The 26,911-nt window shown below is 36.6% G+C and overlaps 1 protein-coding gene across 1 annotated transcript; it reads left to right on the top strand.

Annotated features, from left to right (window-relative positions):
- The first annotated feature begins 24,000 nt into the window (after window positions 1-24,000).
- LOC131152627 (putative B3 domain-containing protein At3g24850) lies at window positions 24,001-25,192 on the top strand. Its single transcript, XM_058104378.1, has 2 exons — window positions 24,001-24,364; window positions 24,519-25,192. The coding sequence occupies exons 1-2, from the start codon at window positions 24,127-24,129 to the stop codon at window positions 24,968-24,970; spliced, it is 690 nt and encodes a 229-aa protein (XP_057960361.1). The 5' UTR covers window positions 24,001-24,126; the 3' UTR covers window positions 24,971-25,192.
- Window positions 25,193-26,911: the final 1,719 nt, after the last annotated feature.

The raw sequence follows: 26,911 nt of genomic DNA, 5'->3' as shown, positions 1-26,911 counted from the left end.
AAATACTGGAAATGTTTGTGAAAATACTGGAACTGTTTATGAAATATAGGTGTTTGAATTAACGGCTAGTGGCCGGGTATTGTTTGATTGGCCAAGGGCCAGGATTATTATTTGACTACCAATGGCCGAGTTTTAATTGATGGCTCTATGCCGGATTGTATTTTGTGGCCGGGGGCCAGGTTTTTGGAATAACAGGAAATATATGTGAATTAATGTTTTAAATGATGATTTTTATTATCTAAATTGCATGATATGCTTTAGGAATCCTGAGGACTAGTGTAATGTGAGCACGATATCGTTGTTAGAGATTTGTTATGTGGCTATGTGCGTCCACACCTGTGTTGAGAGGTGTAGGGTGGTCTTGTCCGATTTGCCTACGTGAGGTGAATGCACCCTCTTGGGTGAGGGTAATTGGACTAGCAGCTGGAGCTGCATAGACCTGTAGAGTATGTTAGCGGAGAGTACAAATGACTATTGTCTGAGTGGATCCCCTAAGACAATAGTCCAGCCTTCGGCCAACACAACTCGCGCCATGGGGAAGTAAATGGTATGTTTGTCACAGGGAGTGTCTTATATGCATATCTATTAATTTATGTGAATACGGTTAATTAATAAAATAACTTCGAGAGCTTACTGAGAAAAGCGAGTGCCCTGATAGCAGTAATAGTACTAGAGCAGAGGAAAGCTACTTGTATGGGCAAGTAATCTTCCCTATCCTCGGCTATTTGTGTGTGTGAATGTAAAATAAGAATGTTGTCATAAATGTGTTTGTCTGCTTAGTGAACTGGTTATTTTTTGTACACTAAATGTATGTTGGCCACACACTAACATTAACTTAGTCTTTCCCTTACTGAGCTATACCTCACCCCTACTTTACAAACTATCTTTTCAGGAAATCTTAGAGAATGGGTCTAGTGGGCTAGAGGAGCCGAGCTAGAGGTGTAAATTTATGTAGGTAGTGTGTAGATAGAAATTTTAATTTTGTTCAGTTTTATGGGATGTAATTATGTGAAAATGGATATATTTGTGTATAAAGATAGTTAAAACTCTGGTAAAAAAACTAGAGGTGCCATGTACGTGAGGCAGAGTCCAAATCAAGACCGTGAGCGTCTAGGATTTTCATGAACATAAAGGATAATTTTCGGCAGCTGAGCCATGCACACACATAGAGACAAATTTCGACACTACTTCGTAATCTATTTGTAACTCTCTCATCCGACCTCTGATTCAAATGATTCAAAATGATATAAAAATATAAGAGAACTCTCTACAACTTTCATGTTTTACGCTTTGAGAAATACTAACCGCATTAAGGTCGAAATCAAATGTGAAGTTACCATATGCTGTTTTATGGACTATTTCAACATTACTTCGTAATCTGGGCGTAACATTCTCATCCGAGTTCCGATCGAGATAATTGAAAATACTGTGGAAAGCCGAGGAACTTCTATACAATTTTCGTGTTTTGAACTTTGAGAGTTACGGGTTGTAGGAGGGTCAAAATAGGGCTTGTGCATTGAAAAAAAAGAAAAAGAAAGGGAAGAAACAAAAAAAAAGAAAAGAAAAGAAAAAAAATAAAAAATAAAAAATAAAAAATAAAAGATGATTTGACCCGGCCATGCAACCGGGTCCTCTTGGTGGGCATGCATTGGAGACATGTGGAGGAAACACAAAGAAAAAGAAAGAAAAGAGAAAAGAAAGGAAAGGATTTGGAAAAGTCAAAGAAAGGAAGATTATTCTTGGGCTTCTTGGGGAGGCTGCACCACACACGGAGAGGAATATAATAATTTTTTTTTGGGAGACACAAGGAGGACGAACTGGGGAGCAGCTGCAACTTTGGGGATGAATTATTTTTGGGACACACGCATAGGAGGCCAAGAGGAGCAGCTGAAAGGTTTTCTTTTGGGGTGCTGCGAAGAGGTGTGCGATGGCGGTGCTGTGGGTATTGTTTTGTCTTCTACTCTCCAATTAAAAGAAAGCATGGTGAAGTCGTTTATGTTTGATTTAACTTTCGGCATGAACTAATTTTTATATTCCAAGAAAACGATGTAGCCCACTTTTAAATTATGCTTGCTCTTTGATCCTAATCTGAAGTAGTTTTCTTGAATATTTGTCTGAGTTATTCTATGTTTAATGCATTTAATTAACTGGCCATTAATTAGATGATGTTGGTTTTGTGATTTTCTATCAGAAGAGGGAATTGTAGGATAGATCTTGGATAATTCAGCGTAGATGAATATAGAGATCGAAAGACTTGTATGAACTTACGCAGCATTAAAAAAATCGACGGTCTTATTGCGTTCTTACGTTATTAATTTGCATATTCTTATAATAGAGAAAACAAAGTCGAATTAGCTAAATGAGTGAAGCATGGTGAGAAACTAGGTGAAATTGGTTTCCTAGAAGTTTTCACCTTTATTAATTTGATACGTAACACCCATTTTTATTTTCCCTTGAATAGTTTATTTAAAGTAGCCTTATTTCAATTTCGCATTCTAAAATTATTAATCTTTCTAAATTAAATCAAGATTAGTACAATTTTGGTACTTGGTAAAATTAAGACACCAATCCCTAAATACGATACTCTTCACATCACTATATTATAAAATTACAATACTATTCACTTGCACACGTATCATCATTTCAATATAAAACATATCTATATTTTCTCAAATCATCATTTCTATATAAAACATGTATGGGTTTCTCATATCTTTCATATTTGTATAAAACATATTAGTATATCTCATGAAAACTACGGTGTAGTCCCAAGAGGTGGGGTGAATTGTGTTTTTAAAAGTTTCTTTTAAATATTTTTCTAAATTCACAACCTTTTGTAAGTTTCTTAATCAAACAAGAATGATTTGATTTTCAATGCTTAATTAAGCCAATCACAATCCACACTCAATCAATGAATTGTTCAAATACAAACTAATGATTCTTAATGTGATGCTTTCAACAATGTCAAACAATATCCAATCAACCAACCAATTTACCAATCACAAGTTACTTAACCAATATTTTTGTAGCAGCACTTTCAATGATTCAGCATATGAATAACTCAAGGTAGAGTTTGATAAAAGCCCTATATTTATGAACTTTATGCACTTCCTTTTAACCAAAGTTTCTGCAAATGATTAATCAACGTACTCCCTTTAAGGTTTCCGCAAAAGATCAATCAACGTACTTCCTTAAAATAAAAGTTTCTCAATCTCAACTTTCAGCTTCCTGCACTTAGAAACACAACCATGCAATTTATATATGCAAAAAATTAAAGAGTAAAGGTAGAGAGTGAGACCGAGCTTTTACGAGGTTTAGCTTATACCAGCCTACGTCCTCGCCTTAGGCAAGACCACCTAAGGATTCCACTATAACACTTCTTTATGGGCGAAGCAAACTGTTACAATCCCTCCTTCAATTAGGGTGGAGCCCAGTCTCCAAGAGATACCCCATGCTTGGTACAATGATCCAATAACCCTAAACCGTCAAGAAAACAAAGAGACAAGAAAGAATTCTTGTGTACAAGAAGTGCTCTCAGATAGAGCTGGTTAGTACAAGATTAAATACAACTAATACTTCAAAGTAAATATCAAATAAGAATGAATTTGAAGCTCAAGAATGTCACCGGGTTTCTTCCTTTGATTTGAATCAAAATCATAAGTTTTTGCTCTCAAATTAGTGATCAAAGACTCAGTATATCTTAGAAAATTCTCAGAAAGAATATGTGTGCAAGAGGGCTTTGAGAGAGAGTGAGCAATATAACTTGACAACTGATTTTCAATTCTTGGAGTGTGATTCGATTTGAGAAACATGTATTTATAGACTCAAAAAGTGATAAATTTGTGTTGCCCAAGTAACTTGGAGTGTTTTCCAAGTTTTTATAAAATTTGGGGCACAAGTAACTCGAATTTGAAATTTAAAAGTCATTTAAAAAACTAGCCATTTGCGAGGGTCAGTCGCCCAAACCCTTTGGGGTCAGTCACCTGACCTTTGAACACAATGTATTTTTTTTAGTTCAAAACAGGGTCGGTCGCTTTAGGTGCTAGGGGTCAATTGCTTGATCCTTCATTACCTGTTCAAATTAAATTCAGGAAATTTGTCAGTTGCCTAACCAAGCACAAGTCAGTCGCCTGAATAGATAAAAAGACTGTTTTTTAGGTTTGTTTTCAAAATGCTTTGCCATCTTGCTTTGATACTTTTAAAGAGTATTTTCGGGGTTTTCAAAGTAAGGTGTCTAAGTCCATATTAACCCCTAATGAGCTTCAAAGCATTCAAAATGATATTTAAAGTGAATCATAAGATTTCCTAAAGACATTAAAAACTCTCTAAACTTTGAAGTCTTCATTTATATAGTTGCTTTGAATCATCTTTGCCTTGAGCTTGAGCATTATTTAAGCTTCATATGTCTTGACCATCTTGGACCTCTTTGAACTTTCATTTGATCACCTTGTGAATCAAGTATAGCTTTATGGTACTTGTGATCTTTGGACTTTCAATTCTTGCACCTTTTGAACTTGACATACTAGGTTTCCTGAAATATGATCACTTAAACCATTACTTGTTGAATTATCTTTTATTTGTTATCATCAAAACAAGATTCGAAAGTCATGTTAGGCTAATAATCTCCCCCTTTTTGGTGATGACAAATAAGGAGCAAAGATGAGAGAACCTTAATAGGGCTCCCCCTTTACAATAAGCATATATTTAACAATATGCATCAAAATGAGGATTTTAAATATAAGTTCAAAAAAAATCATTATATCATAATCAAATATAAGTGCATTATAGCTCATTTCAACATGCTAGTATTAAGATCATATTTCAAGTCTTTGTTTAAAGTATTATCTCAAATAGTTGGGATTATGCTCATGTGTGCTTTCTCCCCCATGCTATGTAATATTGTCAAAATTATTCTTATGTGATCATATTCTTACCATGCTCTCAGTTTTGCTCTCTAAGATATCTCTCCCCCTTTGACATCAATCTAAAAGAGATAAGTAGCATAAACACAAGGAGGCTTAGGATAGAATATAATAATAAGCATAGTCATATAAGCATCAAAGAGTACAAAAATTCATAATCATAGGGAGTTACAAGCCAAACCAAAGGAAAAACAAACAAAGCAACACAAAGGCAAATCCAATACATAGATATTACTACAATACAAATGACAAATAGATCAATCATCATAAGCATTATCATCATTTGCTGCATCATCAACTGCATCATCATAGTCTACAATACAATCTTCACTTCCTTCTTCAGATTCTTCATCAGATGAATCATCACTACGAGGGGCAGAGCTAGTATCTATGGGATCAACACTCCGAGAAGAGCTAGCCCTATATTGCTCTATACGAGTAAGATGTTGGTCAAGTGAGGAGCAAGTAGTGTAGAGTGAGGATACGTTCTTCTGAAGTGACTGGAGGCCTAAACGCATGTCTCTGCTGAACGTAGTGAACTCATGGTGGAAGGGTACAAACCAAGAAGCAATATCAGATGTAGGTCCTTGTTGCTGTTTTGGAGGTGGAGGTACAACTGCTGGCCTTATGGCTGTCCTCCTTTCAAAAGCCAACCTTGCTCATGCTTTTCGTATCCCATTTGCATTAGGGTCGTAGAATTGAAAAGGTCGTATTGAGTATGCTTTATGAACAATTTAGTAGGGGTAGTGATACTAAAATGGGAAAAGATGAGGTTAAGAACACCTCTATATGAAAGAGTGACTCATCGAGCTCCTAATTTAGCCCATATCCATTTCAGAATTAAGCTAGATAGATCGAGTTTCTTCCCTTTCAGCAAACACCATAACACAAAACAATCAACGTAGGAGATATGATCATATGAACTGGCTTAGGGTAGGATATTGTTTGTGATTATCTTCTGAAGGTTTTGAGCTTGTAGGTTCAACTATTTATACATTGGAGGATGTACAAAGTATACCGGTGCTTCTACCATTATCAATGGCAAAAATTCCTCGGGCATGAAACCTTGCTCCATAATCCAAGTTTGAGCAAGTGCAGTACATTCAAATTCTCCCTGGCTAATATGAAAAATTGGAGCCAGAGTTTGTGGAGTTAGGACTATCCTCTTTCCCCTAACATCAGTGGTTAGTACATTTTCTTCGTGTATCATATTCGCACAAAAGATTTTCACTAAATTAGGGTACAACCCTTTTGATTGGTAAACAATAGAGTTCTTCCAGCCATTTTCTTGAAACATCGGCAAGATGTCGGGAAATTCGAAACGAAAGAAGGATGTATGAAGAATTTTACCGAAGATTGGTTGCTTAGAACGAAGACGTGTTCGGTATCGATGCTTTGATGGAGGAGTTACAAGCCATTGTTCTATGTTCCCGTCATCTCTCCTTGAAGAAGCACCTCTGTTTGCCGTAGTTTTGGTGCAAGACATCTTGATCATAAAGGAGCAAACGAACCAGCCAAGTGAAACCCTAGAAATAGTGGGAAAAAACTATAAGATAGTGATTGTGAGGCTTTGATTCGAGGGACTTTAAGTTAAGAATCGAGGGAGACCAAGAGTAGGAGCCTCAGGTGAGTGAGGGGACAGAGGTCAATAGCTTGGGATCTGAAAAGTTAGGGTTTTTTGCACTTAAAATTTATAGGATCCACGAGCTTAGGCGCCTAACAATTTATAAAGATCAACAATTTGCAATAGGTAGTACTGCAACATCAGTCACCTGAGGTCAGATGGCTTAGGCGACTGGCCCTCCAATTTGCACTACTCAGTTGGCTAAGCTTCCAAACTCTGTCGCCTGACTCCCCTTAATCTTTTAAATTTTCTATTTTCACTCAACATGAACTCTTCTTAAAGAACTTCCCTATTATGTAATAAACAAAGTTCTCTTCTAATTGATATAAATCTCTCTTCGGGAAGGGGTTTTGTGAAAATATACGCAAAAAAAAAATCATCCTATCCCTAGGCCCTATAGAAGTATAAAGCAAAAAAAATCCAAGCATTGATCAGATGGTACAAGTTTTTAGAAATTTTCTGGAATGAATGGTTCCACAGGCTATGTTAAGTTCATTTTGTTGTGTTGGTGTGGTCCCTTCCAAGATCTTTTATTCTCTTCCCTCTTTTGTAAGTCTCATTCCCACAGTGAACTCTTCCTTCTCTTAGCTTCCAAGGTGGCCTCGTCCCTGCTTCCTTATTGGTTCGTGCAACTACTCCTTAGTTAATTGAATAAAAAGGTTAGGAAGTCCCCATTCATTGCATTCCTCTAGAACACTATTGCTTACCCATTACATTATTACATTCCTCTTCATATTAAGTAATGAGAGAAATTAATTGTAGTTATTAGGATCATTTGTCCGTGCTTCAAGGATATTGAAATTGGTTTTTGTCAACATTCTTCTTCAATATGTTTATAAATATATATATATATATATATATATATATATATATATATATATATGATTATCATGTGAGTTTTAAAAGAAAAGCCAACTGTTTGAACTGTAATTTTGAACCTAGGGCTATAGATATTATTTGTGAAAATGGGATGATTAAAGTAATAAGTTTTCTAGAAATTGTGGGAATAATTTGATGTGTATCTTAAGTAAAATAGATGATGAATATGGGTTGACTTACTATTTTAACGAGATATATTTATGTGTATTATTTGAAATGTGTGACATGAGTAAAATGAAAATACTGAGTTGTGTTGTCATATATATATATATATATATACGACATGTTGGGAATACTGAAATGTGATGAAAATATATACTGCATGTGTAGTGTTAATTAGAGTAGGATATGAATGTTAAATTGCAATGTATGATTTGAGAACTTCGGTGAACCATAGTGAGGCATAGTACTGTTGCGTATGATTTTTGACAGAGATTAATGCACCCACACATCTTAGAGAGAGTATGGAGACGGGATGGTCGATTAAGTGTAGGGTAGAGATTCCCCCTGGAGTAGTCTAGGAAAGCCAATCAGACTTATAGACTAAAGAAGTTGTTTTCTGATTTAACTCTAGTAGGCTGACCAGGGTTAAGTCCAGCCTTCGAACCGCACAACACGTCATAGGGGGAAGCATGACAGTGATTATCCATCTGGTAGTGAGTTATAAATGTATAACTGTTTAATTTAACCAGTAAATATTATGAGAACAAAACATGTGAATGCAGACGTGAATATAGAGTAGCATGAAATCAAAGTAATGTGAAATGTGAATGTGAAATGTGGATGATATGAATGTGGAAGTGTGAAATCAGAGTAGCACAAAATCAGAGTAATGTGAAATGTGAAAGTGAATGGTGATGTGAAATACTGAGAACATGAAAAATGAGTAATATAGAGATGACATATATAGAGTAAAATAAATATGTATTATATATTGTAGTATTATATGTATTTGGGGCGAAATATACACTTCGCTCGAGGGCTTGCTGAGAAAGGCGAGTGCCTTGATTAATATCAGATGTAGCCATACAGGGTTGCATAACGTATTAGGGTAAAGGGAAGCTACTTGTATGGGCGGGCAATCTTCCCTATTCTTGGGAACTTCTGCTTATAAACTTTTGTGTGAATGTGTGTGTATACGAGATAAACTATCCACCCGAGGGCTTACTGAGTAAGGTAAGTGCCCTGATATGCTTCACCTATAGCTATAGGTTGCATAAGGTATCAGAGCAGAGGGGTGCTACTTGTATGAGCGGGTAATCACCCCAATCCTTGGGAACTCTCTTTGGTAAAATATTCTGCATGTGCGTGAGTAGGGACAAAGAATGATTTCATAACTGTAATAATTTTGTAAATGATGATTATATATTTGTACACGAACCTCATGATAGCCACACACTGATGTTAATATATTCCGTCTTACTGAGATGTGTCTCACCCGATATGAATTTCATCTTTTTCAGAACCTTCGCTTGATCGAGCTTAGTGAGCTCGAGGTTGGGTTTGTTGGCATAGTATTTTTGTTAGAGGGTACAAATTTTGGTTGTATTTTTGGTTTATGTTTTTAGTTTTTCTAAGATATATATATGGATACTGGATGTTGGGAAATACTGTTTTTGTGTTCATATCTAGTCTAGTACATAATTTTCAAGGCCCATTAGTCCGGACTACCTATGTCAATTTAAGGCCAGAATAGTATTAATTATTAAACTAGGAAGCAAGCTTTTCAATTTGCAATAGCCTTTTTAGTAAGGTTGCAAACATGTTGAACTGAACTAAGCTTAAACATGTTCAATCTTGGCTTGAAATAAAAATAATAAGGGTCAGGGTTAGGCTCAGCTCGATGTAAAATTTAAAAGCTAGGCTCGAGCTCATCTCGAAGCATAAATCACTAGCTCGAGCTTAACTTGAGCAACTGAGCTTACCTCGGCTAGGCTAAGCTACATTGTTTATCAATATTATTTAAATTGTATTGGAGGAAACTTCATGTGGTGCTGGGAGCAGGTAGAACTCAATCATGGAATGGGGAACTGTGTGGGAGAATCGTGCATTTATAAGTAGAGAAAAGGCTCAATGGTTAAAGGGTTTACAATTTTGTAAAACTAGACAAGACAGCGCTGCCTTTTTCCTTTCCCGTCATGGACATTTCCTGTGGTCCCCATCGATCCATCCCGGCCTTCAATATTCCTGAAGGGTTTACAATTTTGTAAAACTAGACAAGACAGCGCTGCTGCCTTTTTCCTTTCCCGGCATGGACATTTCCCATTAGGGGTGAGCATAATTCGGGGAAACCCGAATTAACCGATCAATTTCGATCGGTTTGTTTCGGTCAAGAAATAGGGTCGATTCAGTTCGATTATGATTTTATCAATTTTTGGTTCATCGGTTATCGGTTCGGTTAATATGAATTATCAATTCGGTTAACCGAATTAACCGAATTGATAATTAATGATTCTAGTGATTCTACTCTTATAGTTTAATACCAAAATATCTTTTTTACTAATAAAATTAATAGATGAGATGCTTAATTAAGCTCGAATTAGTAAAAAAGTTATAATTATATTCTGTTTTTAATAATTAATTTCAAATTATTTCGGTTAAATTCGGTTAACCGAATTACCCGAAAAGGTAATTCGGTCGGGTTTGGTTCGGTGAGCTTTTTTTGTTCGGTCGGTTCGGTTATTAGAAATCATTAACCGAAAATTTCGGTTAATTCGGTTAATTAACCGAATTTGGCCAAACCGACCATTTGCTCACCCCTATTTCCTGTGGTCCCCACCGATCCATCCCGGCCTTCAATATTCCGACACCAAAAAGCTCAATAAGAAGGAGTTTTTTCCAATTTTATTATTAAAAATAAATAAAATATTAAATAAAACTCTAATTAGGAAAAATTTTTCCAAAGTAATGTTCACGTAATCTCGCAACTTGATGCTACGATATTTAAACTGATGGGCAGCTGGGAAGGAGACGTGTGGCACGGAAGGGAACAAATCTTGCAGCTCCAAGTTATGAGATTTAAAGCGAGCAGCCAGCGGGAAGTTGACGCGTGGCGCAGAGGCTAGTTAATCTCGCAGCTCCAACCTGCGAGATTTAAAGGGAGCACCATCGGGAAGGTGACACGTGGTGGGGGAGCAAAATCTCGTAGCCAGTGGGAAGGTGACGCATGACAATCTCGCAAATCTATCCTGCGAGATTTGCTTCATCTGCTCTTATCTCTCCCGAGCACTCAGAAGACGACCGTTTGTAGGAGAGAAAATTGCAGAGAGGCTGTTGCAGGTGACCGTTCACGCTTTGCAGGTGACCGTTGGAGTTTGCAGGTGACCGTTCAAGCGAAGGCGACGCTATTTAAGGGAGAAGATGGGGTAGGTATTTTTTATTTAGCAAACATGAATTTCAATCTGCTTTAGTTACTGAGAATTTTTTTGTATTGAGTTGGATTTATTTCATAGTTTCGTTTGGATTATTTCGGTTCGTTGCTGCATCTAGACGAAGGTTAGTTTTAATATTCTTGCTTTTTTATAATTTTTTTTTTTTCATGTTCTACCTTTTAAATTTATTGCTCACATACATAATAGTAGGAAAAAATTTAAGAACAATTGTTTTATTATAGATACTGTACAATATAAATCACATTCTTGACATTAATGTGTAATTGAGCAATAATAGTTTAGTTACAAATCTATCATTATTATGTATATTTAGTTAAATTGAAATTAAATTGCAAAATCTCAAAAGAAGTGTTTGTGATTTTAAAATTTGCTAAGCAATGAATGATGTTTTGATGAAGATCAGTTTAATATAACCCACTAGCTGCGTACAAATTTGTTTGACATGCGTATTCTTATACATATATATTCTTGAATGCAATACTATTTTTCAATTGACTTTAAGGTGTTCAACATATATTTTACAATATATTATTCATTATTTATAATATATAATGTAAAATATATTTTATTATGAAGGAGCATAATTTATTGTAGATTAAAACAGAACAGCCCTTTAAAAGAAACGGTGGATGCCTACATAAAAAAAATTATGAACGCAAATTTAAGTGAAATTATTCATTCTATGCATAATTTTATTTACAAGATAAAAAAACATTAATCTTTTTAAGAGGTGCAACCATTGTGATGGTTTTCAAAGTTGGTCATACACTATTTAGTAATAGCACTAGTTGCTACTAAAACTTGAAATATATTTAATAAGCATAGGAGGAGCTGCTTCTGGTGAGTAAGCATAGGTTTACCGCTATTTATATATTAATTTAACTAAATATATATAACAATGAGCACTTATAAGTATTTTGTTTTATGAACAAACATTCACAACTACTCTCATGCTTATTCCTCAACCGCAAATAAACCCTTGTAAAGCCAAATTTAGATCTTATCATTTTAAGTTTATTGTTATTTGACCAAACTCATAATCAACTAATCCATTTATTTAGAAAAATATGTTGTAAAAGAAATATTACCATTGTCATCATTTTTAGTTATGTAATTAACAAAACTATTTCAAATAAAAGTACAACTATGAATAATGCATTGTGTTGTGCTTCAAAGGGTTAGGTAGGGTTCATAAAAAAAAAAAAAAATGTTTCAATTTTTGTGGTTCATATTTTCTAACACATGATTTTTTTTTTCATCACCACTACTTTGTCAAACATTTTCTTATACAAGTATTATTAGGACAATCACTTTTATTATAAGTATAAAAAATATGTTGTTATCAAGTGAATAAGTCTTTTTTCTTTTCCGAGCGCGAATTTAAATGTCTCATGCATGGCTGATACAGTGATGTGAATTGCATGCTGGTAGCTATCATAGGTTCTCGCATGCTCAAACTATGTTATTATATTACTTGCAAACGTTTCAGGGTTATTGTAAAAATGGGTAAATGTTCAAATTACAACCGGCATGCTACCGAAATTTCAGTAGGACTTTTCCTAGAAAAGTCAGAAATGCATGTAAAAATATTTTTGAAGTGACAAGTGAAACATTTAAGGAAGATTGCATGTACATGAACGTAGTGAAAATAATTCTTGAATACTATCGACTTAGCATATCACTTATACATACAATTGTTATTTTGCGTAGGTCTTTTATCTTTCCCAAGCGTCAATCTAGATGGCAGGAAGTTCAAATAGTACTCCGGTGACAGTATTGTTGTACATAGGGGGTCATATTATAATCGAAAAAATCGGTGTTAGTTATAGTATTCTGCCAGTTCGACCTATTCGAACTGGCCATAGGTGTAAATTAACTAAATTATATACGAAGATATACAAGTACTTGCATATTGATCCAAATCAATATGCATTGCGGGTAACCGCAAGATACCTGATTAAAGGGCATTATGATACAGTCCTCTCTGAGGCTGTTCCCGTAACTGATGATTACGGTCTGCACATTGTGTTGGATGCATACTACGTAGGGATGACATATTTGACTGCGCAATTATATGTTGAAAACATTCCTCACATGAGTGTCGCCGCCGATGGGCAGCCGAGAACATCTATTGAGCACATGGTTGAAGCAGAGGAAGAAGATCTAGATGTTGGTGGGACGCCTGTGGTGGATATAAACGAATGTCCGAGATCGTCATTCGAGCCACAGACGTACAAAGGACCTATTATTGACATAGATTATCATGGTGTTTGCGAAGAAATTTCAGCAGAACAACTAAGATTGTTGTTCGCAATGGCGAACAATGCGCTAGATGAGAGGATGAACATCACGAATGATGTTCATTTACAAGATGACACATACGAGGAGGAAATTGGTGAAGGGACGAACGAGTTCCTCGATGATGTCGACCCCCCCCCCGGTGAAATGAACGATGCGACGTATATCGCTGAGTTCATGGACGAACCTCCTATGTATGGTGTAATTGACGTAGATGCTGTAGAGTTGTCACGTGGTGAGGAGCTACCTATATGGGTAACTCGTTGGGATGAATCGTCAAAACTAAGTAAAGGGATGCTATTCGGGTTGAAAGATCAGTTGATAGCTGCTGTGCGAATATATCACGCTCGAACGCACCATGACTTCCACGTCGTGCAGTCGACCCCACTGTTATGGGTTGTTAGGTGTAAGAACTCTGATTGTAGTTAAAGACTGCGTGTGATGCATCGTCAGATGCACCGATTTTTTGAAATCACTCAATATGGTGGTCCGCACACATGCTTGAATGAACTACTCTCGCAAGACCATAACCAAATCACGTCGTCCCTCATTATTAGGGAGATTGTGAATATGATAAGGGGTGATGCATCGACCTCAATCGCTACATTGAAAGAATTCATAGATCGTCATTTCGACTATTCCATCTCATATAAGAAGATTTGGTTGGGTAAACAGAAGGCAGTTGCCCAAGTATTTGGCGATTGGGAGAAGTCTTATCAGACTTTGCCTAGGTGGATGGAAGCAATGTGCGCCTATAATCCTGGTACTGTTGTCAAGTGGAGGTGGAATCCTATACCAGGTAGCGATCAGACCATAACATTTGTATCAATATTTTGGGCGTTCACAGCATCTATTCAGGGTTTTCCCCACTGTCCTCCTGTTATATGTGTAGATGGGACACACTTGTATGGTAAATACAAGGGAAAACTCCTTATTGCAATGTGCCCGGATGCAAATAGGCAAATATTTCCCCTTGCATTCGCAATTGTGGAAGAGGAAAGTTTGGACACATGAAATTAGTTTCTGTGTTGTCTTCGTTCCATTACCAACAGGGACGACATTTGCCTTATATCAGATAGGCATCCAGGGATCCTTGCTACAGTGCATTGCAATCCCGATTGGCAACCACCACGTGACCACCACCGATTCTACCTTCGACATGTGGTCAGCAACTTCAACACGAAAGTGCACAGTGTCAATCTTAAGCAAATGGTTGAGCGAGCGGGAAGGGAGCATCAAGTAAGAAAGTTTAACATATGGATGGAGAGGATATTCGATGAGGGTGGTGAACCCACGAAGGTGTTTTTTGATCAGATCCCTTCTCATATGTGAACTCAGTGCCATGACAGTGGTAGAAGGTATGGTAACATGACGACTAACCTCATCAAATGTTTCAATGTTGTGCTGAAGGGCGCTCGTAGCCTCCCAATCACTGCCCTTGTGCAACTGACATTTTATCGCGTTGCACATTATTTCAACAGTCAACGGGAGGCTGCTCGTAACGCAATATCGGGAGGAAATGTATTCACTCCCCATATATTGCTAGCGATGGAAAGAAGGAAGTTAAAGGTGACCGAACATCGCGTGACAAAGTTCAACCGATCTAGGGGTACTTTTAGCATTACGATTGCGCAGTTGGGACCTTATAAAGGAAATAAAGTGCAAACCCTGCGCATTCAGGATACGCACGAATGCTCGTGTGGGAAGTGGCAAGCATTGCACTTTCCATGCTCCCACCTTCTCGCTGCATGTGTGGAGACACGATTGAATGCTATGTAGTACATTGAGTACTGTTGGAGCACCGCCGAACACCGTGAGACATATGCGGCGGATTTTCATCCGATTATGCACGAGGTGTACTGACCAGCATCCTCTTTGCCAACTATACAGGCAAATCCAGCGTATGCTCGACATAAAGTTCGTCTTAGGAGCTCCCGTATACACAATGAGATGGACGCAAAGGAAGATAGGAAAAGGAGCACGTGCAGTATATGTCATCAAGAAGGACATAATCGCACAAGGTGTCCGAGAAGGACCCAACCCGGCAATGCAGCTGGACCGTCGCGTTGATTTCGTATGTAGTTTGGGACTCATTCAGATCCTTCTTCTTTTGTATATAGTTATTTTGATGTGATGATGCATTTTACAGGATTGATCCAGGGTCATCTGATCCGAGCATTTTGACAATGGGCGATGATCATCGGGCCAGCCGAGCGTAGGCTGATGGGCACGGGAACACCCTGTTCTGCTAGGGGGGCACATATTTTGCAGAGCATTGGTTAGAGGTAGACCCCCACATCGTTCAGTTGATATGCGATGCGGGGTTTTATAGCATTTATCGGATTGCTCATATCCAGCTCGATTGGCATCTTGTCACAACATTGGTGGAGTGATGGAGACCCGAGACACACACGTTCCACTTACCTCATGGCGAGGCAACCGTCACACTACAGGATGTCGTTGTTTTGTTTGGGTTACTGATTGATGGGCGAGCCGTGACCGGTTGCACTGCCGAACCAGTAGAGGGACCTACAGACCGACAGGGTCTACTTGCCCTACGTACTATGTGCAAGCGTTTGTTAGGCGTCGTTCAATCTGACAGCGAGTTGGTTGGTGCACGCATTTGTATGCGGTTCCTTGAGGGGGATGCATTTTGTCAACTCCCGGCAGATGTAGATGCACGGACAATAGCATGCCACGCACAAGACCACTTGTTGTGTTTGATTTGTGGGGTGATATTTTCTTATGTTTCGGGCAGCTATGCGCATTTGATGTTCCTTCTGCTCCTTGAGGACTTCGGAGCATGTCACTCGTACAGTTGGGGGTCCGCTACCTTGGCGTGGTTGTACAAGGAGATGTGTGGCGCCGCGAACCACTCGAAGACACAGATTGCGGGCCCCCTTCGCCTACTCCAGGTTTGGGCCTAGGAGAGATTTCCTTCCTTCGCACCTATGCGGCGAGGTTTCCAGCAGATTTAGAGGGGTCAGGACGATCATCCGGTTGATCCTCTCCCACTCGCATATCGATTAGTACCAATTTCATATATCCCTCCTCATTTACTCTATAAGTATTACGAATACTAATTCGTAATACGTACTAGTCGTTGCATTCGGAAACTTACGTTTCATCTTATATAGATGGAGGGACGACTTGAGGGCACCGATGGTTGTGCTTCACACATTGCCCTGGTACAGGTTCGAGTTGGACATGCACTGGGAGCATAATGTATAAACCAATTAAAGTATAGCACATGATATTCTTTATATCTTTCAGTTGTTTATAGTTCGCTTAACTATTGGTTATGTCTAAGTGCAGTTTCTATGGATGCCCTACACGGCAAAGATTCTAGCTAACCTACCGCCTAACTATGCAGACGGGAGTGACCTATGGGTAGCCCAAGTGCCACTCATATGCTTTCATATTATTGAGTGGTATCTCCCCGATCAAGTCATGCGATAGTTTGAGTATCGACAAGTCATTCCCGCCCGATTTCTGACATCAGGGGTAGATATTATTAGGGACGACCTCCACGGCATAGATGGGCGCAGTCGAGGGATCACAAATTGGTCGACTATGCATGCGATATTCGTCAATGCGTAGGAGCATCGGTGAGACTACATCATAGCAGGAGTGCAGAGCACGGTCCGATGCGTCTAGATGACCCATACTTCACTTGGTATAGGCCTATCACACGCCGCTTCGTCGACAGGACGGCTGCTATATATTTGAGCCTCATAAGAAGACTTTAACCCACAACTCATTTTATTATATATATACGTTATGATTTGAATGCGTTAATCAAATATTTTTCATATCCTATAGGCTAACATAGTCATTGAGGTAGACCAGATCTCATCCGATCCTGCGATCCACCGATTGATGAGTGCTACACTGGACCTCGTCCACGATGATGGTCGACGGATCCCAGGACGAGGAGGTTGACCTGATGTACCAGCACGAGGAGGTCGACCAGCTCCAATAGGAGGAGGACGACATGCCTCCTCTAGTCGTCCAGTGACTCCAATGTCCTCGCCACCATTCGTACAAGCAGAGTACGTGTTCAGCCCATCAGCGCCTAATGCGCCTTCCACTGCAGCTGATATTGCCAGACCGTCGAGTAGACAGCCTGATGCCCCATCCGACTCTGCTGCTGCCCCATTGATGTCATTTTTATTGGACGATCTTTTCGATGGGGTGGAGGTCAATGCACCCCCTATGCCGCCTTATTCTCGTCCTGAGACATTGTATCAGTTCTCACTGCGTGCGCTCTGCATGGATGATGATGAGTATGCAGTACCTCTTGGTGGAGAGGATCCACATCCAGGACGATGGGATAGGACACCTGATGCTGCTGACCAGCAGGGAGAGGGTAGACCCAGACGGCAGCCACCACGACCCCGGAGACAACCTCGCTGCGGCACAGAGTAGTTTAGCATTATTTTCATTGCATTTGATTTGTATGTATATCATTGATTGTTTTGATTCATTTGTATAGTATTGATTATTTTTTTATTCTTTTGTATATGTCATTGATTTTTTTTTTTTCACTTGTATAATATTTGATTATTTTAATTTCATTTGTATAGTCATGTGTCTTGTGCACACTTCATACTCTTGAAGTTTTTTATATAATTTTTCAAATTAAATTGAGATGAATAAAATAACTTTTATTTAACTAAACAGTGAAAGATTCGACCTTTGCTACAAAGAATTAAATACTGGCAAATATAAAAGATGACACATAATTCGTATCGCTAAAATTTGCATGCCTAGTTAAGTTAATTTCTAAAATTGAATTATCTTCCACTACAAAATTCGTATCGCTAAAATTTGTATGGTATTTAGTTAATAGATTTTACTCTTGGCGATGTATTTAGTATCGTGGGCAGTCAAAGTAAGATTACTTGTGTATTAAAAAAAAATAGCTTAAATTTTTTTTTAAGCTAATTTTCCTATAATTTTCCAAGGCATTGAAAACAAATTAGACATTTAAGAATAAACTACCCATATGATAGTATCCTAAGGTAATTTTGGTATAAATAGATTAGTATTTACTTTGTTTTGTTGGGTCTCATAATATTATTCTATAAAAGACATCTCACAAAATTAAAACTTAACAATTTTGTCCTAATCTCTTCCTTTCCATCCTTCAAAAAATTCTAACTTGATTTACCACTGCATGCAAGAAATTATTATGTCACGTTTTAATTAGATTTAAAGTTGAAATTGAACTGATAACTAAAGACTATTAAAAAAAATCGAAACCAAATCGAACAAATCTATTAAACAAGTTTTGAATTCAGTTAAGATCAAAATTTTGAATTATATCGATTTTCAAATATTTTTTAACAGTCCCATCCTTGATGACTCGGGGGTTGTAAATTGAATTTCTATTAAAATTGTTTCTACGCAATAGTCCACACTCTTCATGAATCTAATAATTGATTATTATTTTTTAAATCCCAATGTAATTCCCTAATAAAATAAATTTTGAAGGTAACTTAATTAGGTAACATTTTTTAATTAATTACAAATCAGTACAACAGTCTTACAATGTAGTTCCATTTTAACATAGACTAGAAGGACTGCCTATTCATTTCACATATGACACAAGTTTTCTGTCCTTGAAAATTGAAAAGTTTTAAAAAGAAATAATAAACAAGAAAAATGTTTTAACTGCTATACTTTGAACAGGAAATAGTCAAATAACTTAAACTCCTAATCTCAATTAGATTTAAAATTGATGAAGCATCCATGAATTTTTAAAGAATACCTTAAATTAATTCATTAAAAAAATTGTATCATTATTACAGACAAAACTCGGGTCGAGTTTTTTTAACTTTAATAAAATTTATTTTTGAACTCACCGACTAGCTATAATTTAACTTTTGAAAAAATCTCCAATTTCTAGATCACTTCTTAGTTTATATTGTTATATAAAATAAATTAAAGTAAGTTATAAAAATAAATAATTCAAAAATAATTAATTAATTTTATGAAAAAAATATATTATATATGCGTTTGCTCAACTACCACTAAATTAAAAAAAATATTTTTAATTTTAAAAATATTCAAGTTCTTTTACTTTAACATTCATTTTTTATCATTATCCTATTGCTACATAAATATTATTTATATTATAAAATTAATAAAAAATAAAAATACATATCAAATAACTCACTCAGAATACTAACATATAAATAAACAAATCTCGGTGCTGCGAGATTTGTGTCACACGTCACCTTTCCGACAGAAAAAAACTTGCCTTGCGTTGCCCCTTGAACGCCACTTCTTTCATCACCTGCGTCTTGCTCGCCTGGACAGGTGGTTGGTCGGCCAATTCTTAATTTCTTAATTCTTCAGCTTTCGGATGTGTGTCTGGTATTCCCCCTAATTTTATGCAGCTGTGAAATCCGCAGAAGTGGGCCATGAGAACACAGTATAAGTGACACTGATGAGACACTGTGGAATAGTTTTCTAAATATATAAAATGAGAACATAAATAAAGGTGGTCTGTCTGCAATTGAAAGCTTGCTTTGACTAATTTTAAACTTTGAAAAATTTTCCTTTCTCATTAATTAATGCCCAACTTCACTTAAAATGTAGAACTCAGTAATTAAATCTATATAAGTAAGAGGTATAATTTGGTATGTACTTTAATGATGTTGGTTTGTAAAATTTTGGTATGTCCATATATTAATATAATATTTTGTGTTTAATAAATTACAAATTGTACTTGAATGAACATTTTTCTTATTAATTAATAAAAAAATTTATTTCTCGTATAATTATTTCTTACAACTAAAGAATAAAAACTTTCCGAATTTTTTTTTCCTTTTTTTTTAAAACACTTCTCTGAATTCAAACTCCCTCTCATCCCTTTCCATATTTAAATTTGACTTTATTATATTTCTTCAACATAAATTTGACACCTCTCTCTCTTTATATTTTTTGAAAGGCAAATTAATGAGTCAAATTTATTTGTTATATAAAAAAATAAAAAAAATAAAATCAAATTGCAATGGTTAGAGTCCCTCTATTTCCTGAATCTAATCTTCAGCTGTGATCGAATTCGGTCCACCTGCAAACGTTGGTGGGTTCGCCTGCGTGAACTGCTGAAATGTGCAACTCCTATCAACCACTGGTTGTTCCTGCTTTCTAGAGTCCCTCCTGTTTTCCTTTCTAATCTGTCATGCTATATTTCGCAGCACTGCTGAAGTATCAGCATCATCCTCGCTAAAGACATCTCCTCCAATCACAACATCTTTTCCCCTGAAATCCATCCTATAAATACGATATAACCTGACTTAAAATTTTCACATTTAACATAATTAATGCAAATATGGAATAATGGAATTGATATAATATATAAGTTCTAATTTAATAATTCATATTCTAATTTTATCACAAAACCATTAAGGTAAAAATAAATCTCCTTCCCAACATTAACTTCACACACATACCCGCTCATACTAACATTCCAACCTAAATTTCCTGAATTCAAGTCCCTCAACCTAGAAACGAAACCATCGATGGATTTACCATGGTTTTTTGAAACTCGCGACTGATTCAAAAAATCACAGAAGTCCGTCAATAAATTTCTGCCTCCAAGCTTCTAGACTAAAACTCATCTTAACCTACCCACTTCTATCCCTATCTTATCTCAACCTATACTTTGGTAATTATCAATCCTCAAAGTCTGTAAAACCTAACAAACCTGGCTCTAATACCACTTGTAATGACCCCGATCTGCCACGTGGGCGGAGTGCTACTTTAGTGACGTTAGTGTACCTAATACCTTATTCGTTATATATAAAACATATATACGCAGCGAAAATAAAATATAAAATTCTCAAATTACATTACCAGAGTTCTAACTATCATTATACACAAATATATATCCATTCTCACATAATTACATCCCATAAAACTAAACAAAAATAAAATCTTTATCTACACACTACCTACATAAAATTTACACCACTAGCTCGACTCCTCTAGCCTACTAAACTTGATTTCTAGGATTTCCTGAAAAGATAGTTTGTAAAGTAGGGGTGAGATACAGTTCAGTAAGGGAAAGACTAAGTTAATGTTAGTGTGTGACCAGCATGCATTTTGTGTACAGAAAATAACCAGTTTACTAAGCAGATAAACATATTTATGAAAATATTCTTATTTTACATTCACACACATAATTAGCCGATGATAGGGAAGATTACTCACACACACAAGTAGTCTCCCTCTGCTCTAATACCATTACTGCTACTAGGGCACTCGTTTTTCTCAGCAAACCCTCGAAATATCTTATTAATTATTCGTGTTCACATAAATTAACAAATATGCATATAAGACACTCCCTGTGACAAATACGTCATTTATTTCCCCATGGCACGGGTTGTGTAGCCCAAAAGCTAGACTAATATCCTAGGGGATCCACCCAGATAGTAGTCATCTGTACTCTCCGCTAACATAATCCGCAGGTATACACAGCTCCAATTGCTAGTCCGATTGCCCTCACTCAGGGGGGGTGCATTCATCTCACGTATGCAAATCGGACAAGGCCACCCTACACCTCTCAACACAGGTATGGGCGCACACGATCACATAACAAATCCTTAGCAATGATATCGTACTCATAATACACTGGTCCCCAGGGTTCTTAAAACATATCATGCAATTTAGAAAATAGAAAATAGAAAATACCATTTAAAATATTAATTCACATATATTCCCTATTATTCCAAAACCTGGCCCCCGGCCACAAAATACAACCTAGCTCAAAGTCATTTAGACAAAACCCCGACCCTCGGCCATCAAATCAAAGTCCTGCATTTTTCACAAGCAGATCGAGTATTTTTCACAACAATTCCAATATTTCAAAATCTCAAATCCAGATATACAATAATCCATACAAATTAAATCATTAGCCGCACAATTTTTCACATTTTAACATATTCATATAAACAAACAAGCTTTCTACCGTTCATTTTATTCAAAAATACCATACCATACATCCTACGTTTGTAAAATTCATTTCAAACGGTTGGTTTTCAAAATAACCTTTAAATTCCTAAATAAATAAATAAATATATTTATATAAACATAACAATTAAATTGATTCAAATTTCATAAAATTACTGACTTAACTTAATCCCCTTACTTGAATCCTGAAAAAGCCCACTAACAGCCCAGCCTACGCCCCACGACGTTCAAAATTCCTAAAACCTTAAAATTCAAACTTCATTACATTACTCATCACAATCCCTAAAATAATTTTTCCTAAAATTCTCCTAAGCTTTGAATACCCTAAATAGCCTAATAAAGACTAAATTATTAAACTTACCCCCGATTCCGGATTGGTACCCCAGAGCTCCAATTCGAAAATCTGCTCTGACTAAATTGTAGAGAATCTCCCCATGAATCTCCTGATAATTTTCATTCATTAATTGGACTTATAGTTTAAGAAAAATTGAGGTAAGTTTGAAAATTAGCCTCACCTCAGGAGATATGCTTACGCCGCTCCCACAACAGATCCGCTCCAGTAGGAGTGTTGGTGGCAGCGAATAGAGCCCAACAATATTTTTGAATTTCCGATCGGCCGAATATCAAAGACGAGATTGAGAAGAGTAGAAGAGAGGAGACGAGGAGACGAAGGGGGGGGAGGCTGTGTTACTTTTGCCAGGCGAAGGATCCTGAATCCTTCAGGATATATCATATATATATATATATATATATATATATATATATATATATATTTATATCATTATAATATTACATTATTATATTATATTATATTAATTAATACTAATTATTTAATTAAATAATTTATTTATTTAACATTTTAATTTTAATTTTAATTTAATTTAAATTAAATTTTTTTAATACTTTTTTTTTTAGGATCACTACAAGGCACCTCATTACTTCCCCGGTTCTGGCTCGGCACAGGCACACTGCTCATCTGCGCAGGACAGTTTTGGGACATATGACCTGATTTGCCGCAATTGTAGCAATTACCCACAAACGGCTAGTATTCCCCATCATGTCATTTACAGAACTTGGTGCATTGTGCGGAAGATGGATCACCCTAAGGACCCTGCCATTCGATATTCTGACGATAACCCGAACCAAATTCTTCTTCTTCCACTATCCCTGTCGAGGACAAGCCTAAAAACCAGAAGATATCGGTCTCTTCTTTTGCTCTTATACCAACTCATCCCCTTGGAGGTCAGTCTCAATTATAGTGGTTTTATCCACCAGGGCAGTAAAACTCTCGAATCTGTAGCATTTCCACAAGCATGCGAATGTCCTTCCCCTATAATAAATACACAATAAATGAAAAATAGAAAGTATATATATATATATATATATATCTCTAATATAAACCATAAATAAAGCTAACATAGAAGCACTTTGATGAAACTAGACAGTTAAGTGTGCAGAATGACATGTGAAGTATAACACACCATTTGAATCTTAAACCTTTGAGGGTTCCATATTACAACAATTCTTCCAGTCGCCAAAATTATTTATTTGGCCTCAATTGGTCAATTTTTTCCTCATAAAATCTTATATGTAATGGGAGGTGAGTGACGCGTGACTTCGGAAGTGCATGTTGTATGTATCTTTCAATGTGACGTGGGTTTGAAAAAGTGCATATAAATATCTATGTATAGATAACTACATCTTTATCATATCAAAAATAGAAATCATGGTCAGTAGGGTGAGTGTGAACGCGAGTGTGCGAAAATGTACACGTGTCCTACTTTGTACCATTGAGGCTTCAATCCTCCTGTTCATTCTGTCCTATTTTGTAATTAATTTTTATCACTATTATTATTTCCCTCCTGCCTATATATTCATCGTTAGATCCTTCCTTCATTGGTGCTCTCGCTCACTCGCTTTCTCCTCCAGATTGGGCGTGGTGCTTCAATTCCTTTGGAATTGGATTGATCCCCTGCACCTGCCTTCAATCAATTGCAATTTAGGAAGAAGAAGAAGAGAAGCAATATTAATGGAGGAGGAGAAAGAATTGAGGCCATTGAGTAAGGAAGATTTTGATGGCTTGCGCATCCACGAGCCATGGGAGCAGTTGTTGCTAGTGGCTGCTGTTGCATCCTCTCTTCACAGCACTGAATGTAATTCCTCTAATCACGATCTTCACCATTTTGATGGGTTGCGCATCCCAGACGAGCCATGGGAGCAGTTGTCGCTAGTTGCTGCTGTTGCATCCTCTCTTCACAGCACTGAATGTAATTCCTCTAACCACGATCTTCACCATCTTCAGCTTGTACCATCTAATCACCTTTATCGTCACCCAATTCCCCCCATATCTTCTCTCATCATCATTCCGGTGAATGCAGTAACAGTATCAATGATGTTTTTTTTTTTTTGTTAATTCTGCAGCTGCTGAGATGAGCCATCGTCTCAGAAACGGCATCATCCAAATTGGCGGCATTGACATTCTTCCCGTCATCCGAAAAAAGCTCTCATCCACCGATGTTAGCAGTAACCACAATCGGCTCTCTATCCCACTCAACCAAGTCATGTCTGAATTTCTGACTCCGGAGGAGAAGAACTTTTATCTTTCACAGCGCAACGCATCCGGGAAGAAGCTGGTTGGCATGGAGGTGCCCTTGATGGTTGATCACCCACGTGCACAAGACCTTGATGTATTCTCGGGCATTCGATTGAAAAAGTGGGACATGAAGAAGGAGAAAGGCAAGACCAGCTCGTGTTATGTCCTGGTTTCGAAGTGGAATGACGTAGTTGCGAAAACCAAGCTCGAAAACAACAAGGACATCCAGCTCTGGTCCTTCCGCCGCAAAACACAGCTCTGTTTTGCTCTGCGTGCATGAGATGGGGCATATGTGGACGCATAATTTTTATGTGTATGTGTGTATGGGTATGCATATGAATATGTGTATTTTTAATTCAGGGACTCTACTCCTTATCACTTGAATCAATTAGCTGGGCTGAATACGTGTATTAATATACAATATATATGTGCTTTGCCTGATTCACTTTTTGTAGCCGGCGCATGAGTTTGAAGGTGCATTATCCCACAGCTTGGACACCAAGTAGCTCTGTTTTGCCAAGTTGCTCTGTTTTGGTCGCATACACATATACATGGGGTAACTCCTGAAATTCTATGCCCCTCTCTCTCCCTCTCTCACTTTTGTCCAATCATTTAGATTGGGTGTGCTTCAATTCCACTTCCCCGCATGTGTGCCTGCCTTCAATCACCTTCTTTTCTTTTCTTTTCTTTTCTTTTTCTTTTCAATGAACAATTTTATAGAGAAGTCAAAATACAACTCAAGGTTCATTTCTTGACAGATTCTAAATATTGAACTTCTAATTACAAAAATCTCACCAAACCCATCCACGAATCATATTTTATAGAGAAGTTAAAATACAACTCAAGGTTCAAAATACAACAAGGAAATAATATTGGACAAATTGTTTTACACTGAATGTGGTTTATGAAAAACTAAATTTAAATTCTCATTTATTCGCTTGAAGGTGCTTTGCTGAAGAAGTTCAACTCATAGAAATCCCCATATATACATGTAGTTCACACTGCATAAATAAAATAATGAATGCATTAGGCTTAACTGTGTGATATCAAGGCACCTATGTATAATTGTACAATCATAAAATCACTTGTTTTTGGACGGGACCTCCCCGACCAACTTGCCGCCTCAGCGCGTGAAATGCACGAATTTTTGTATTTTTAAATTTTTATCTCTGACCTCTAATCTTCCCCAATCTCTATTTTTTATTTTTTTTTTCCCTGCTAGAGAATCTTCCTCAGTCTCTATCATGAAGGAAATTTTTTAGGCCTAAAGAAAGCTTTTAATAAAAAAATTAGAGACCTTTCTTGAAATTTAAAAAATGACACAAATCATTCTTGAAAATTCAAAAATATCATAGATTTCTTTTAAAATTTTTCAAAAAAAGCTCAAATCTACCTTAAAAAATTTAATCTTTTTGCAAAATACAAATTTTAGGGGAAAACTATGAAAATTTTGAAATCTTATAAGAGATCCCTGCAAATTTTTGAAATTTTAAAAAAATCCATGTCTTTTTACCAAACCTTAGAAAGGTTAATATTTTTTTTTACCTTTTTATTTTTTTATAAGCATATTAGTTCTACACTTTTCTCCTTTAACTAGAAGCTGATGTTGGAGGGTTATTTCGGGATTTAGTGAATAATGCACATGGGAGGTATCAGCTAGATTTTAAAACTAAATTAGATTCCTATGAATTTAAATTACTCTTCAACTACAGTAATTAATAGTCTCTTCAAAACTTGACTATTAGATAGTTTTCAAAGTAGAAGTGAAAAAGCCATGACACCCTAATTTTTAAAATTAATGAGTCAAACAAATAAGTACACAATAATCTAAAGCTGAACTCCAATGCCACAAAACTTGAGCAGATATCATTCTAAAATTATTTCTATTTCAAGAGTTAAAAAGGGTGAAATCATGAAAACTTTGCTTTTGTAAAAGAAAGAAAATAATACAAAAGTATAGAGACCCGGAAAATAGAAGTAATAAAAAAATAATTAAGAAAAGAGAAATCGATTTGATGCAGGACCAAACTGTCGACAGTTTGGTGAGTTCAGAGAAAACCATCGATGGTTTTGATTTATTGAGGGTCAGTAAGGTAAAACGACAATAAAATAGTTTGGTTAAAACCAAACCGTCGGCAATTTCAGTGAAGCCGTCGACAGTTTTGCTTAGGGAGAGTAGCCTATAAAAGCCTTCCAAGGTTATTTTTTAAAGAAAATTTTC

Source organism: Malania oleifera, chromosome 4 (genome assembly GCF_029873635.1).
Source record: "Malania oleifera isolate guangnan ecotype guangnan chromosome 4, ASM2987363v1, whole genome shotgun sequence".
NCBI classification, from domain to species: Eukaryota; Viridiplantae; Streptophyta; class Magnoliopsida; order Santalales; family Ximeniaceae; genus Malania; species Malania oleifera.
The sequence above is the reverse complement of the archived record's forward strand: the minus strand, read 5'-3'. Positions and strand labels throughout refer to the sequence as shown.

Bases quoted from the DNA above. Each gene is read 5' to 3' on its own strand.
- LOC131152627 (XM_058104378.1), top strand. From the start codon at position 24,127: ATGGAGGAGGAGAAAGAATTGAGGCCATTGAGTAAGGAAGATTTTGAT. The intron at 24,365-24,518 runs GTAATTCCTCTA...TTAATTCTGCAG, and splicing joins CTCTCTTCACAGCACTGAAT to CTGCTGAGATGAGCCATCGT.